Source organism: Dendrobates tinctorius, unplaced genomic scaffold, assembly GCF_039654945.1.
Source record: "Dendrobates tinctorius isolate UK_male_01 unplaced genomic scaffold, ASM3965494v1 ptg000024l, whole genome shotgun sequence".
In the NCBI taxonomy this organism is placed as follows: domain Eukaryota; kingdom Metazoa; phylum Chordata; class Amphibia; order Anura; family Dendrobatidae; genus Dendrobates; species Dendrobates tinctorius.
Window position 1 is genome coordinate 22,539,370 of NW_027361692.1, and position 14,255 is coordinate 22,553,624.

The following is a 14,255-nucleotide window of genomic DNA, read 5'->3' on the forward strand; positions in this document are numbered from 1 at the left end:
TGATGTCCGATCTCAATTCCAGCCAAAAACGTCAAATGGCGCTGCTTCCCTTCCAAGCTCTGCCATGCGCCCAAATAGTGGTTTACCCCCACATGTGGGGTATCAGCATACTCAGGACAAATTGCACAATAACTTTTAGGGTCCTGTTACCCTTGGGAAAATAAAAATTGGGGTGAAAAGATCATTTTTGTGGAAAAAATATGATTTTTTAATTGTACCGCTGTACGTTATAAACTTCTGTAAAGCCCTTGTGGGTTCAAAGTTCTCACCACATAACTAGATAAGTTCCTTGGGGGGGTCTAGTTTCCAAAATGGGGTCACTTGTAGGGGGTTTCCACTGTTTAGGTACATTAGGGACTCTCCAAACGTGACATGGCGTCCGATCTGAATTCCAGCCAATTTTGCATTGAAAAAGTCAAACGGCGCTCCTTCCATTCTGAGCTCTGCCATGCGCCGAAACAGTCGTTCCCCCCACAAATCAGGTATCAGCGTACTCAGGACAAATTGCACAATAACTTTTGCAGTCCAATTTCTCCTGTTACCCTTGGTAAAATAAAAAAAATTGAAAAAAAATTTTTTGTGAAAAAAGTTAGATGTTCATTTTTTTTTAAATATTCAAAAAAATTCCTGTGACGCACCTAAAGGGTTAATAAACTTCTTGAATGTGGTTTTGAGCACCTTAAGGGGTGCAGTTTTTAGAATGGTGTCACTTTTGGGTATTTTCTATCATATAGACCCCTCAAAGTGGCTTCAAATGTGATGTGGTCCTAAAAATAAAATGGTGTTGTAAAAATGAGAAATCGCTGGTCAACTTTTAACCCTTATAACTTCCTAACAAAAAAAAATTTTGGTTCCAAAATTGTGCTGATGTAAAGTAAACATGTGGGAAATGTTAGTTATCAAGTTTTTTGTGTGCCGTATCTCTGTGATTTAAGGGCATAAAAATTCAAAGTTGGAAAATTGCGAAATTTTCAAAATTTTTGCCAAATTTCCGTTTTTTTCACAAATAAACGCAAGTTATTTGAATGAAATTTTACCACTAACATGAAGTACAATATGTCACGAGAAAACAATGTCAGAATCACCGGGATCCATAGAAGCGTTCCAGAGTTATGACCTCATAAAGGTACAGTGGTCAGAATTGTAAAAATTGGCCCGGTCATGAACGTGCAAACCACCCTTGGGGGTGAAGGGGTTAACACAAATAGTACAAAGATATAAAATAATTTTCATTGGAAGTATTGGTGTCAATGTTAGCAACGCAAATAGAATTTAATTCTTAAAAAATGAAATAAAACAAATATGCATACCTGCATCAAAAGCTTTGTTATCTTCTAGGCTCTGCACAGCAGCCTCTACAGCTTCCAAAGAACTTCCACCTTTAGCAAGTATGGAAAACCCACAAGTTGCTGCATTCTTAACACCAATTTTGATGCAGCCTGCAAGATCATCGGGTATTGCCCATGCACCTCCATGGACTACAATTACTGGCTTCATATCCATTTTTTCTGTGCTGCATGTAGGAAACCATAGGGCATTATAAGAAAGCTTCATGAACAAATTCTTAATGCAGTGTAACATGAGCCACATTACATAGGTTGTATGAAATTAGAAAAAACACTTGCCCATGGACTACGTCTGTCCTAAATCAAAGCCCCTTTCTCCTGCATGGGGTTGTGCTGTACAGCCAGATTCGTAATAGTAACAAAAGTGGAACGACAGTGGTCATTTTCTCAGGATATTAACATCAGACCTCAGAGGTCAGCTTTCCCTCAGCTGTTTATGAAAATCAGTAGGGATACCACACCGTTTTTTCATTTTTTTAAATTTATTAACAAGTACAGTAAAATGCACACAAAAGGTAACCTTAGTTCACAGCCTTCAGGTGTTCCAGCAGCTGGAAACTTCGCTAACCTTAAAATGTTCCTCACAGTTTCATATGAGGTTTCCGTGCTTTGCAACTGTCGGGAGACCAGGTGACTCTAAACTCTGGTAACCTGAAAGGTTTCCTGAGTTCAAGCCACTGGGTCCCATGGTAGCTCCAGTGCCAGACTGTTGAATGCTGGAATGCCAAGTGCCGGACTCGTGGCCGGTCATCAGTCCGGCACTCGGTTCTTGTAAAGAAAGAGAAACAGCTGATATGAACTCAGGTGACCTTACTGTTCTTGTTGACAATTAAAAAAGTACTTGAACATTTTTTATAATTAGCACGGGCAAAGCTGACGACTGGGAGCTAATGTTAATATTCTGGGAAAGAGACAATATTCATAAAGGTTCCCAGGCTATTCATATCTGTCACGGTTCCACTCCTCAATGTGTCTGGAATGCAGTTACTGGCAGCTCAGCCATCCACTCTGGTACAGGGGCGTGCTGAGCTGTCAGTGTGCTAAGTGACAGCTCAACTATCCAATCTGAGACTGGGAGGTGTCGGATGTCTCCAAGTGTTCGTTATCCCAAGTGATTGCCATGCTGCTTAACTGAGCTGTCTCTTCCAGACCGCTGTCAGACTTACATTCAGCTTGTGTGATTTGTTTGCTGTGTGCCTCAGTTCCTGTGTGTTGATATTTCATTGCCTGACCTTGGACCACATTCTGTCCGTCCGACTGTTTAACTCCTTATGCTCTGATCTTCTATCCTCCTGGTATTCTGACCTTGGAATGTTACCTGACTTTGATTTTGTCTCTTCCTTCTGTTTATAACATACCCTCCTGGCTTCTGACCTTGGACTTCTTGAATATCCTGACTCATGGCATGGCCATGAAAAGTGACTAGTGTCACATTATCAGATCACAGCTTTCCTGGTTATTAAAATGGGAGACCTCCCAAAAAATGATGTAGGATCACCCTATGTTTAATAACCACCAAAGATAGGCAGATAGCTGCTGGCTGATATTAACAGCCTAGATAGCGCCCATGGATATTGGCCCTCTCCCAGACTAAAAACATCAGCTCACAGCCACCCCAAAAATGATGCATCCATATGATGCATGAAATCTGGCACTTAGTCTCGCTCTTCCCACTTACCCTGGTGCGGTGGCAAGTGGGATGATAGTTAGGGGGTCGATGTCACCTTTGTATTGTCAGGTGACATCAAGCCCAGAGGTTAGTAATGGAGAGGCATCTATAAGATGCCCCATTGCTAAACCCCTAGGCATATTGTATAAAAAAACCACACACCCAGAATTAAGTCATTTGATTGAAAGACTGACAAAGACTTCTTTAATGTATATAAATTAAACCATACTCACATCATCGCCCAGTCCACAAAAGCTATGATCTCCTGTAACAGAATTAAAATAATAAACAATATAATTTATTACCTGTCCGCAGCTCTGGTGCATCTAGATGGCAGGTCTGCTGCATCTAGATGGCAAGCTGCATTGTTGCATGATGTGACTGTAAAGCCTGCCATCCAGCAGGGACACTGAGAGGCATGTGCTAGTGCTGCTCAGTGTCTCATGGTGAACTCCTATGACCAGACTGACGTCATCACGAGTGCCATTACAACTTTTCCCATGGTGCTCGTGCTGACATCAGTGAGTGGGAGTTAATTGGCTGTGAACTCCCAGGGCTTTCTGACAACACCGCAAGCCTGAAAATTTTCTGACATCAGTCAGGTCATGACTCAGAGTTCACCACGAGACACTGAGCAGTGCTAACACACTGCTCAGTGTCTCTGCTGTATGGAAAGATGAATAGTCACATCATGCAACAATGCAGCCTGCCATCTAGATGTAGCAGAGCTAGACCTGTCGCAGGACAAATGGATTATTATCTTCTCGGTGGACAGGTAAGATATATTGTTGTTTATTATTTTAATTCTGTTACATGAGACCATAGCTTCTGTGGACTGAGCGATCATGTGAGTATGGTTTAATTTAGATTCATTAAAGAAGTCTGTGTCATGCTTTAAGTTAAAGGACTTTATCCTGGGTGTGTGTTTAGTTACAATATAACTATAGAATTAGTAATGGATAGATGTCTTGACACCTCTCTATTACTAACCTGTGGGCTTGATGTCACCGGACAATACAAAGGTGACATCAACTTACAAATATGAACCCCACTTGTCACCACCACAGGTCAAATGGGAAGAGCTGGCCAAAGCGCCAGAATTGGTGCATCTAATGAATGCGCATTCTCTGGGTGGCCGCAGGCTGCTATTTTTAGGCTGGGGGGGCCAATATCTATGGCCACTTACCAGCCTGACAATACCAGCCCCCAGATATCTGCTTTATTTTGGCTAGTTGTCAAAAAGGGGGTACACCATACCATTTTTAAAGTACCCCATGACTTTTTAAAATTATTTAAACAATTACAAAATATGGTGTAGGGTCCCCTCTATTCTTGATAATCAATATTGCTAAAGCTAAAAGCTCAGGGTTGCAGCCCACAGCTGTTAGTTTTGCCTGGCTCTTTATAAAAAATACAGGGGAACCCACAGCATTTTTTATTATTATTTATTTAGTGCACAGGTGCTGGCTGATAAATACTCCCATCAGCCTGCCACCTGCTCTCGCTGATATTACGGCAGCAAGGGTAGGCTGATGGAAGTATTAGTCACATCAGCCGACACCAGTGACCAGAGATAAACTTTTTACCTCTGTTCACAGCTGCGGGCTCACGTTGTCATTTGACAGCATGAGAACCTCAGCACTCTGACTCTGATTAATCTTACAGCCGATCAGAGACGCCTATGTTTCTCGTGCTGTCATGCAGATGACAGTGTGAGAAACACCGAGTGTTTGGGGTGCTGAACCCAAACAGTAATACGGACTTCCTGGTGAAGTCCACGTTCGGGGTCCATGCCCAAACAGTAATTGTTCGGTACGGACTCCAAACTTTACTATTCGGTCTCGCCCATCTCTAGTTGTAATGGAAAACTCCTATAGTATTTGTCTGCTCTAGTTTACATACATCAGAGTTTCCCAAACTCCAGTGCTCATGGCCCCCATCATGTCATGTTTTCAGGATTTCCTTAGTATTACACAGGTGAAGGAATTATTATTAAGGCATCAGAAACTGCCACATGTTCTCTAACCAGGGCAATACTAAGGAAATCCTGAAAACATGATGTGTTGGGGGGCCGTTAGGATGAGGTTTGGAAAACACTGACAAACATGATACTCATTCCTCTAAAAAATAGTGAAAATTTCATTTGCAATATTAAAAACAAATTACTGGAATTTACTGTATTTCATCCATGATATGCCAGAAAATGTAGCAGGTTTTATAATTAATTGCATCACTAATATCCGTATCCTGGATATGGGTTATCATTTAAATGCAAATCTCCTTTCGTTTATCAATCATATGTAGCTTTCATGTTTTTTGGATTAGTCCCTGCAAAATCTGCTAATTCCTATAAATTCTGACATTTATAGAAGAAATTTGGTTTTAGAGTTCTCAAATTTCTAACTTAAACTCAGTGTCCAACTGTTACGGTATATCTTATATGCAAAATATAAAATGTGATATTTTTTTTCTTTATTTCTACAGTTATCTAAATTAACTTAATGTCCAATGAATGTACAATCTATGACAATGTCACATGCACCTGACTAACCTTTTCTTTTTGTAAGAAATTGAGCTGAACTTTGCCGTAACTAGATTTACATAACTGGAAAAGATTTGTTTCAATGGTAATTAAAACAGAATTATAATTTTGGCATCAGTGCTGCATACAGTAAACCAGCTCAGTCTATCATTATACTAAAGGTGTGAATGTTATATACGCCATCAGGAATAAAATCAGCAGCTGGTGAGAAATTTTCCAAAAATACTCTTGTTCCAATGAAAGATAAGATGCACAAAAAACACTTTTCTGTCTTAAGTTACGAGAATTTAAAGAGCCTTAATAGCTTGTAAAATAATTTACTGTGTCAACTGTATTTTTTTTGCTTTTTTTTTATACAGCAACAAGTACCTTTTTTAGAGAGGGTCCTATAAGTTCTTTGCCCATTCATGTGTACAGGCTAGCAGTTGGTGGGTTTTTCTTCATAAAAAAGATCATTGAATATTACAGTTGAACAGATGACTTAATTTTTTGCACAAAATGATTACATACAGTGACTCTTTTTTTCTTATGGTTCTCCATCAAAACAATACAGAATTGGATTACACTCAGGCCACTTTACAAGCCAGTCTACAATGATGAAATGATGTATGGACCACTTACACCCTTTCGGATGTAAAGGGCTCACTTACATCACATAGGTCTTACAATAGCTTCCAACAAGTTTCAAAGTTTCACATAGTATCTCACCAACTCAGTTCCTCCCAAGGATGACGGTATAAAATCTCGCAAGGGTGGTCTTTAATGAGACAAAAGGTTTCACACCACCAGACAGTAGACAGGAAACTTGCAACTCTGGGTCCCTGTCTTTCTATTACCTAAGTCAGCCTCATGCTCCTCCTTTACCCACAACTACACCTCCTCCTGCAAACTTATTGCTAGGGAAACTACCATCCCTACTGGCCACCTTCTCTTTCAGGATGTAGTGACACCATTGTATTCTGTAGTCCAGTCCATTACAGTTTGCCACACCAGGTGCTTAAACAGAGCAGAGGCAAAACATTAAAAATACCACATACACAGCATATACTTGATATAGCATCATCACAACAGGAACAAACATATTCCCAAAGTGATATATACATCCAACACGTCCGGCTAGCAACCACACTCAGATCTTTCAGACGGAACCTGAAAACCCATCTCTTTAGGAAAGCCTCCAGCCTGCAATGATCCCTGCTGCCTCCTCACCACTACTGGAGCTACCGCCTCACCATCACTGGAGCTGCTGCAACCCCCCAACCTACTGTCTCCTTCCCCACCATCCTGTAGCATGTAAGCCCGAAAGGGCAGGGTCCTCTCTCCCCTCTATATCAGTCTGTGATTGTTAGTTTGTTTACTGTAAGTGATATCTGTAATTTGTATGTAACCCCTTCTCATGTACAGCACTATGGAATCAATGGTGCTTTATAAATAAATAATAATAATATACAGTCAGTCCGCTATACCCCATCAAACCATACATCCAAATGTCTGTCTCTGAATCTGCAATCTGCTGTCCTTATCATTGTTATCCCCCAAACTGTAATCTCAAATTCTTCCAATTTTCTTTTTTTGTCTTCAGGGAACCTCTGCCTCCAATGTGGCTTCAGCCTCATGCTAACTCATTTCTTAGCATGAGCATTTCTTAGCAGTTAATATTCCATGCAAAGAATTGCATATACATATATATACAGCTCTGACAAAAATTAAGAGACCACTTTCAAATGTTCAGTTTGTCTTATTTTTCTCTTCATAGGTATATTTTTGAGTAAAATATAAATTGTTCTTTTAGTCTACAAACTTCTGACAACATGTCTCCGAATTTCCAAGCAATAAATTTTGTAATTTTTTTCTGAAAAGGAGAAATGCTCAAAATTAAAAAAAGCCAGTGCTTTCAGACCTCAAATAATGCAAAGAAAACAAGTTCATAATCATTTAGAAACAGCAATACTAATATTTTAACTCAGGAAGAGTTCAGAAATCAATATTTTGTGGAATAACCATGATTTTTAATCTCAGCCTTAATGCATCTTTACATTCTTTCCACCAGTCTTTCACACTGCTTCTGGGGCAAAAATGTAAGCAGTTCTTTGTTTGATGGCTTGTGACTATCCATCTTCCTTTTGATTACATTCCAGAGGTTTTCAGTGGGGTTCAGGTCGGGAGAATGGGCTGCCATGACAGGGTTTTGATGTGGTGGTCTATTAATTTTTGCTAGAGCTGTATAGTGTTTAGTATAGCATAGGACAGTACAATAAAATATATACAGTACATGACAAAAACAGAGGAACACCGTATTCTAGAAGTGATGAAATTGTGGTAATGTATGAAGTTTACCCTTGACAAATGAAAGCACTGCAAGAATATCAGAAATCTTAAGATAAAGATATACATTCAGTAAGTATAGAAGGCAGGGTGACAAATTCTACTGTAACAAGTGGCATTAGTTGGTGTCACCTCTTATAGGCAATGAAATATATATTAACATTTTTATGTGTAGGAACCTGTATTTACAGGCATTTTATTTAAAGTAGTTGCCCAGGACTTATATAATTGATGACCTGCCTTTTTCATACACACCAATCAGCTTTTTGCAGCTCGTGCTGAAGCTGCATTTACGCAGTGTGCAAAGCCAGAACAGCACACATCCAAGTGGTAGTGGCTATTCTCAGATACTGAAGCTCAACTTCCATTATCTTCAATATGAGCTGACTTGCAGCACCCATGAACAGTCATATGATAGTGATGATGTGTTATGAGAGTAGGTGATTAATATATAAGTTCTGGACAACTTGTTTCAAGAGCAGTTGCAAGCACTCTAATAAAGCATGTTTCTCTACATGCTCTTTGTCATTACCAGGATGGTATAACTTTTCTGAAAGACATGAAAATGCAATAATCACTTCAGGATTTTTCATTCTGTTTGTTTTTCCCAGTGGTAGAGAGCGTCAGCTGGTTTCTTTGTCTGTTTCCAAGCCTATACAAGCTGAAATAAAATCATGAATTATGCTGAAAAAGAGAATGGACCGCACCTCCAAAAAATCATACATTGATCTAATGCCACTAGGCAAAAATATATATAACTGAACATGAGGTTCTTAGTTTAACATTCTGATCAGACTGTATGAAGCCCACTGCAATGTCACGGCAAACTTCGTAGTGGGTCCCTATCGCCCTGATGGAGCGGAGCCGTGCGCTGACCACCGCCGCAGCGACAATGCACCAGCAGAGCATACGGCCTCGTGCCTCACAGCGCCCATGCTGCGAAACTGAGTCACCGTGACACCAAACTGCTCCGCCCCACCAGGCCATCTGCCCTGCTAGTGCATTGTTACTGTGGCGTTGGTCAGTGCATGACGCCGCTTCGTTAAGGCGATTGGGACACATTGGTTCATTCGCCATGATGTGGCAGTGAGATTCATACAATCTGATCAGGATGTTAAACTAAGAACCTCATGTTCAGTAATAAATATTTTGCCTAGTGGCATTAGATCAGTGTATGAATTTTTGGAGGCGCGGTCCATGCTCTTTTTTGGTATATAGCATGTTCTTTCCCCTTTCTTGGAACTGAACTCCTCCTATTTGGCACAGTTTATTTAGAATTAGTAGGAGACTGCAAAGAAGAGGGTCCAGCCTGTTTTTGCTCTCACTAGTTTCAATGCTCCTTTCATTTGGTGTTGGTGTTGTGTGGCGGCCATTGTTGCTGTGGTTTGATGCTGATGAAGCGGTGTGGTCTGGAGTCATGGGGACTCAGTCTTACAATATGGGCGCTGTGATGCATCAGGCCATCCACCCTGCTGTTCCATTGGCGCTGCGGTGGTGGTCATACAGTCTGATAAGAATGTTAAACTAAGAGCCTCATGTTCAGTAATATATATTTTGCTTAGCAGCATTAGATCAACGTCTGAATTTTTGGAGGTGTGGTCTATGCTCTTTTTTGGTGGAAACTGATGAATTCCCTCTCCTCACTCAAACACTACCTCCCTCTATGAAACAAATGCAGAAGTGAGAAATATATTCTCTATATTTTGGATGAATGAAGCCCTGCCTAGGTGAAACCGAACATTGGACTTATTTTTTATCTTATCCTGGATCCGCCTCAGGAAAAACTGTGTACATACGAAAGGAGGAGTAAAAATGTTCTGCACAAGGCATACAAATGAGGTGGAACACAACCAAGTATATGTAATGTCCAACAAACACATAGAGCTCTCTAGTCCAATAGCTACTTCAGGTAAAGTATGCATTTAAGAAGAATGGTGTTTCAAAATAGTTATTATTAAGAGTAAAGACATGATTCATGCTGTCTAAATTGAACTGCAAGATATTTTACGTGATAAGGAAGAATAAGTCATATTCTAAAATATGCCATACATATACAGCCACAACAATAAAAGCTATTTGCAAGGTAGAACAGTGCACTTACTATAATAAATAACTAAAGGATCAGATATTACCTTATGGAACCTAACCTTTGAACTGCTATATACATATACCTTTGAACATATATATATATACTGTATATATATACATATATATATATACAGATGTGGCCAAAAGTATTGACACCCCTGTAATTCTGTCAGATAATACTCAGTTTCTTCCTGAAAATGATTGCAAACACAAATTCTTTGGTATTATTATCTTCATTTAATATGTCGTAAATGAAAAAACACAAAAAGAATTGTCCTAAAGCCAAATTGGATATAATTCCACACCAAACATAAAAAAGAGGGTGGACAAAAGTATTGGCACTGTTCGAAAAATCATGTGATGCTTCTCTAATTTGTGTAATTAACAGCACTTGTAACTTACATGTGGCACCTAACAGGTGTTGGCAATAACTAAATCACACTTGCAGCCAGTTGACATGGATTAAAGTTGACTCAACCTCTGTCCTGTGTCCTTGTGTGTACCACATTGAGCATGGAGAAAAGAAAGAAGACCAAAAAACTGTCTGAGGACTTGAGAAACCAAATTGTGAGAATGCATGAGCAATCTCAAGACTACAAATCCATCTCCAAAGACCTGAATGTTCCTGTGTCTACCGTGCGCAATGTCATCAAGAAGTTTAAAGCCCATGGCACTGTGGCTAACCTCCCTAGATGTGGACGGAAAAGAAAAATTGACAAGAGATTTCAACGCAAGATTGTGCGGATGTTGGATAAAGAACCTCGACTAACATCCAAACAAGTTCAAGCTGCCCTACAGTTCGAGGGTACAACAGTGTCAACCCATACTATCCGTCGGCGTCTGAATGAAAAGGGACTGTATAGTAGGAGACCCAGGAAGACCCCACTTCTTACCCCGAGACATAAAAAAGCCAGGCTGGAGTTTGCCAAAACTTACCTGAAAAAGCCTAAAACGTTTTGGAAGAATGTTCTCTGGTCAGATGAGACAAAAGTAGAGCTTTTTGGGCAAAGGCATCAACATAGACTTTACAGGAGAAAAAAAGAGGCATTCAAATAAAAGAACACGGTCCCTACAGTCAAACATGGCAAAGGTTCCCAAATGTTTTGGGGTTGCTTTGCTGCCTCTGGCACTGGACTGCTTGACCGTGTGCATGGCATTATAAAGTCTGAAGACTACCAACAAATTTTGCAGCATAATGTAGGGCCCAGTGTGAGAAAGCTGGGTCTCCCTCAGAGGTCATGGGTCTTTCAGCAGGACAATGACCCAAAACACACTTCAAAAAGCACTAGAAAATGGTTTGAGAGAAAGCACTGGAGACTTGTAAGGTGGCCAGCAATGAGTCCACACCTGGATCCCATAGAACACCTGTGGAGAGATCTAAAAATGGCAGTTTGGAGAAGGCACCCTTCAAATAGCAGGGACCTGAAGCAATTTGCCAAAGAAGAATGGTCTAAAATTCCAGCAGAGCATTGCAAGAAACTCATTGATGGTTACAGTAAGCGGTTGGTCGCAGTTATTTTGGCTAAAGGTTGTGTAACCAAATATTAGGCTGAGGGTGCTAATACTTTTGTCTGGCCCATTTGTGGAGTTTTGTGTGAAATGATCAATGTTTTGCTTTTTGCTTCATTCTCTTTTGTGTTTTTTCATTTAAGACAAATTATATGAAGATAATAATACCAAAGAATTTGTGTTTGCAATCATTTTCAGGAAAAAACTGAGTATTATCTGACAGAACTGCAGGGGTGTCAATACTTTTGGCCACAACTGTATATATCTCTACTATATACATGTTCTCAGAAGTCAGTTTGAGTGAAGTTGAACCATTTGATATTAAGTTTTGTAAAAAAAACAATAGGGTGACATAGCAAAAATATTTCCAGCTCCATCATAGCACTTCAGACTAAAGCTACAGTAGTTCAAGTTTTATGATGAAACCAGTCCATATATTTCTCCTTCACTAGCATTCTGTTGATTACACAATACATACTGTTAAGCTTTATCACTCAACTAATACTCAAAGTAGATTAAACTTACCCAATGTGCACCTTCTCTTCTCAATATTTATTTAAAGTGATTAAGAAAACAAATTGTGCAAGCAAAGCAAGCTCTTTCTGACACTGTGTGGGCAGCTGACACTTGTACATTGGAGATAGAACAAAATATCTAAAGCATTGAAACCTGTTAATTATTGACAAAATGCTCTATATTAATCTGCCACTCTTACACAGGCTTACCCAACAGTGTGGAGGAGCATAAAATAATAAAGATGCAAGAAAAACTAAGAAGAAAATAACATGAACAAATCCAATATTCTAACGTGGTACACGTGAGTTCCCTCCCAATTCCCTCAACAAAGTGAATGGTTGCCTGCCATTTAAGTCAGCACCATGGTTCAATGTACTTTCATCTGACCTGGTCTAACTTGTTAGCTAAGTCCTACACAAAAATAGAAAGGAATTTGGTGCATGAGTAGCTATAGAAATATTGTGACGTGTGTAATATATTCTTTACCAGACAAGGGCAAGTTTAAAGAGTTTCAAACATATCAAGGTAAACAATTATTAATAATGCAGAATTCAAAATTTGCATGCATAAGGCACATTAAATACAAACTCCTTTCCAAAGTAGTGCGCTATAGTACCCTCATGTTGGACTCCCCTGTTTTGTGTGTGCTAAGCTCACACCTTTCTGGGCACATGACAACTGATCTATACAGCTGACATGTGCCCACAATAGCTGCGGGTGGAATCGCGGTCCACCTGCAGCTGTTATGTAGTTAAATGCCACTGTCAATCTCTGACAGAGGCATTTAGCTCATGCTTACAGGAAGCATGCCACTAATCCCGCCCATCAGTGATCCCATCACATGATCATGGGTCACGGATGGGTCATCATGACAACCAGAGGTCTGCAGCAGACCTCTATGGTTGTCATTGCCAGACTGCTATGAGCGCTGCCCCGTGGTTGGTGCTCATAGCAAGTAAGCATTTCTGCTACACACAGGTGATATGATCATTGCCTATGTGTAGCAGAGGTGATCAAAGTACTGCAGCTTTTGAGACTATTGAAGCATGCAAAAAGTAAAAAAAGTGTTTAAAATATTAAAAAAATATATATATAAAAGTTTAAATCACTCTCCTTTCGCCCCATTCAAAATAAAACAGTGAAAACATCAAATATAAACATATTTGGTATCGCCATGTTCAGAATCGCACAATCAATATAAAAATAGAAGTTAGGCCGGTTTCACATTTGCGCTTTATAGCGCAGCGACGGCCTGCGCGCGGCCGCCGCTAAGCCCCGCCCCTGCCGGCTCCCTGCCCGCCCCATCCAGTCATCGCCGCCTACTAGCGCACATGGACGCTTGCGATCTGCGCACCCTATCTTTAGCATAGGGTACGCAGATCGTGCGCTGGCTGTGCGCTAGCAGGATTTTGCCGTGCGCTGTGCACTTTTGAAGGTACGCCGTGCGCCGAAATGCAACATGCTGTGCTCGGCGCACATGGGCGCACCTTCAAAAGTGCGCAGCGCACGGCAAAATCCTGCTAGTGCATGGCCAGCGCACGATCTGCCCACCCTATGCTGAAGATAGGGTGAGCAGTTCTCAAGCGTCCATGTGCGCTAGTAGGCGGCGATGACCGGATGGGGCGGGCAGGGAGCTGGCAGGGGGCGGGGATTAGCAGCGGCCATGCACAGGCCATCGCTGCGCTATAAAGCGCAAATGTGAAACCGGCCTAACCTGATTGCTAAACTGCATAACTAGAAAAAAAATTAAAATGCCAGAATTACATTTTTTTTCATCGCCAATACATTGCAATAAAATGCAAAAAAGGGTGATCAGAAGATCGTATCTGCACCAAAATGGTATCAATAAAAACTTCAGTTTGGCACACAAAAAATAAGCCCTCACCCAACCCGAGATCACAAAAAATGGAGACGCTACAATGCTGGAGTTGATCTGCTGAAAGCCTGCGGAGATTTGATCTGACAAGACTTTTAGACAGTTCTGGAAAGATGCATTCAGATGCAAGAACTCTGGCGCATAAGTCTTTTCCTGACCCCTCTGCCGCTGCCGCCCAGTACCCGCAGGTGTACTAGAGGTGGCAGGGGCAGAAGGGTGGGGTAAAGGGAAAGCAATCTCCTCACCAGCAGCTTCATGTAATGTAGGCGGCCACGATGCTCCTGTGCTGGTGGATGGGACAGATGGGTCGAATGTGTGGGAAGGCTGGGAAGGTGCAGATGTACAGGGGCGGTCGAAGTGTCCCTCGGTGCCGGTCTCCTCAGG

General features: G+C 40.9%; 1 protein-coding gene across 2 annotated transcripts in view; it reads right to left on the bottom strand.

The window, feature by feature from the left end:
• The window catches only part of LOC141084577 (isoaspartyl peptidase/L-asparaginase-like), a 147,821-nt gene extending 141,449 nt beyond the window's left edge, over positions 1-6,372 (bottom strand). For both annotated transcript variants that reach the window (XM_073569402.1, XM_073569403.1), the window contains exons 1-2: positions 6,266-6,372; positions 1,311-1,513 (exon numbers count right to left, since the gene is read on the bottom strand). In XM_073569402.1, coding sequence (XP_073425503.1) covers positions 1,311-1,503 — 193 coding nt within the window. In that variant the 5' untranslated portion in view covers positions 1,504-1,513; positions 6,266-6,372. The remainder of the gene's footprint in view (positions 1-1,310; positions 1,514-6,265) is intronic.
• Positions 6,373-14,255: the final 7,883 nt, after the last annotated feature.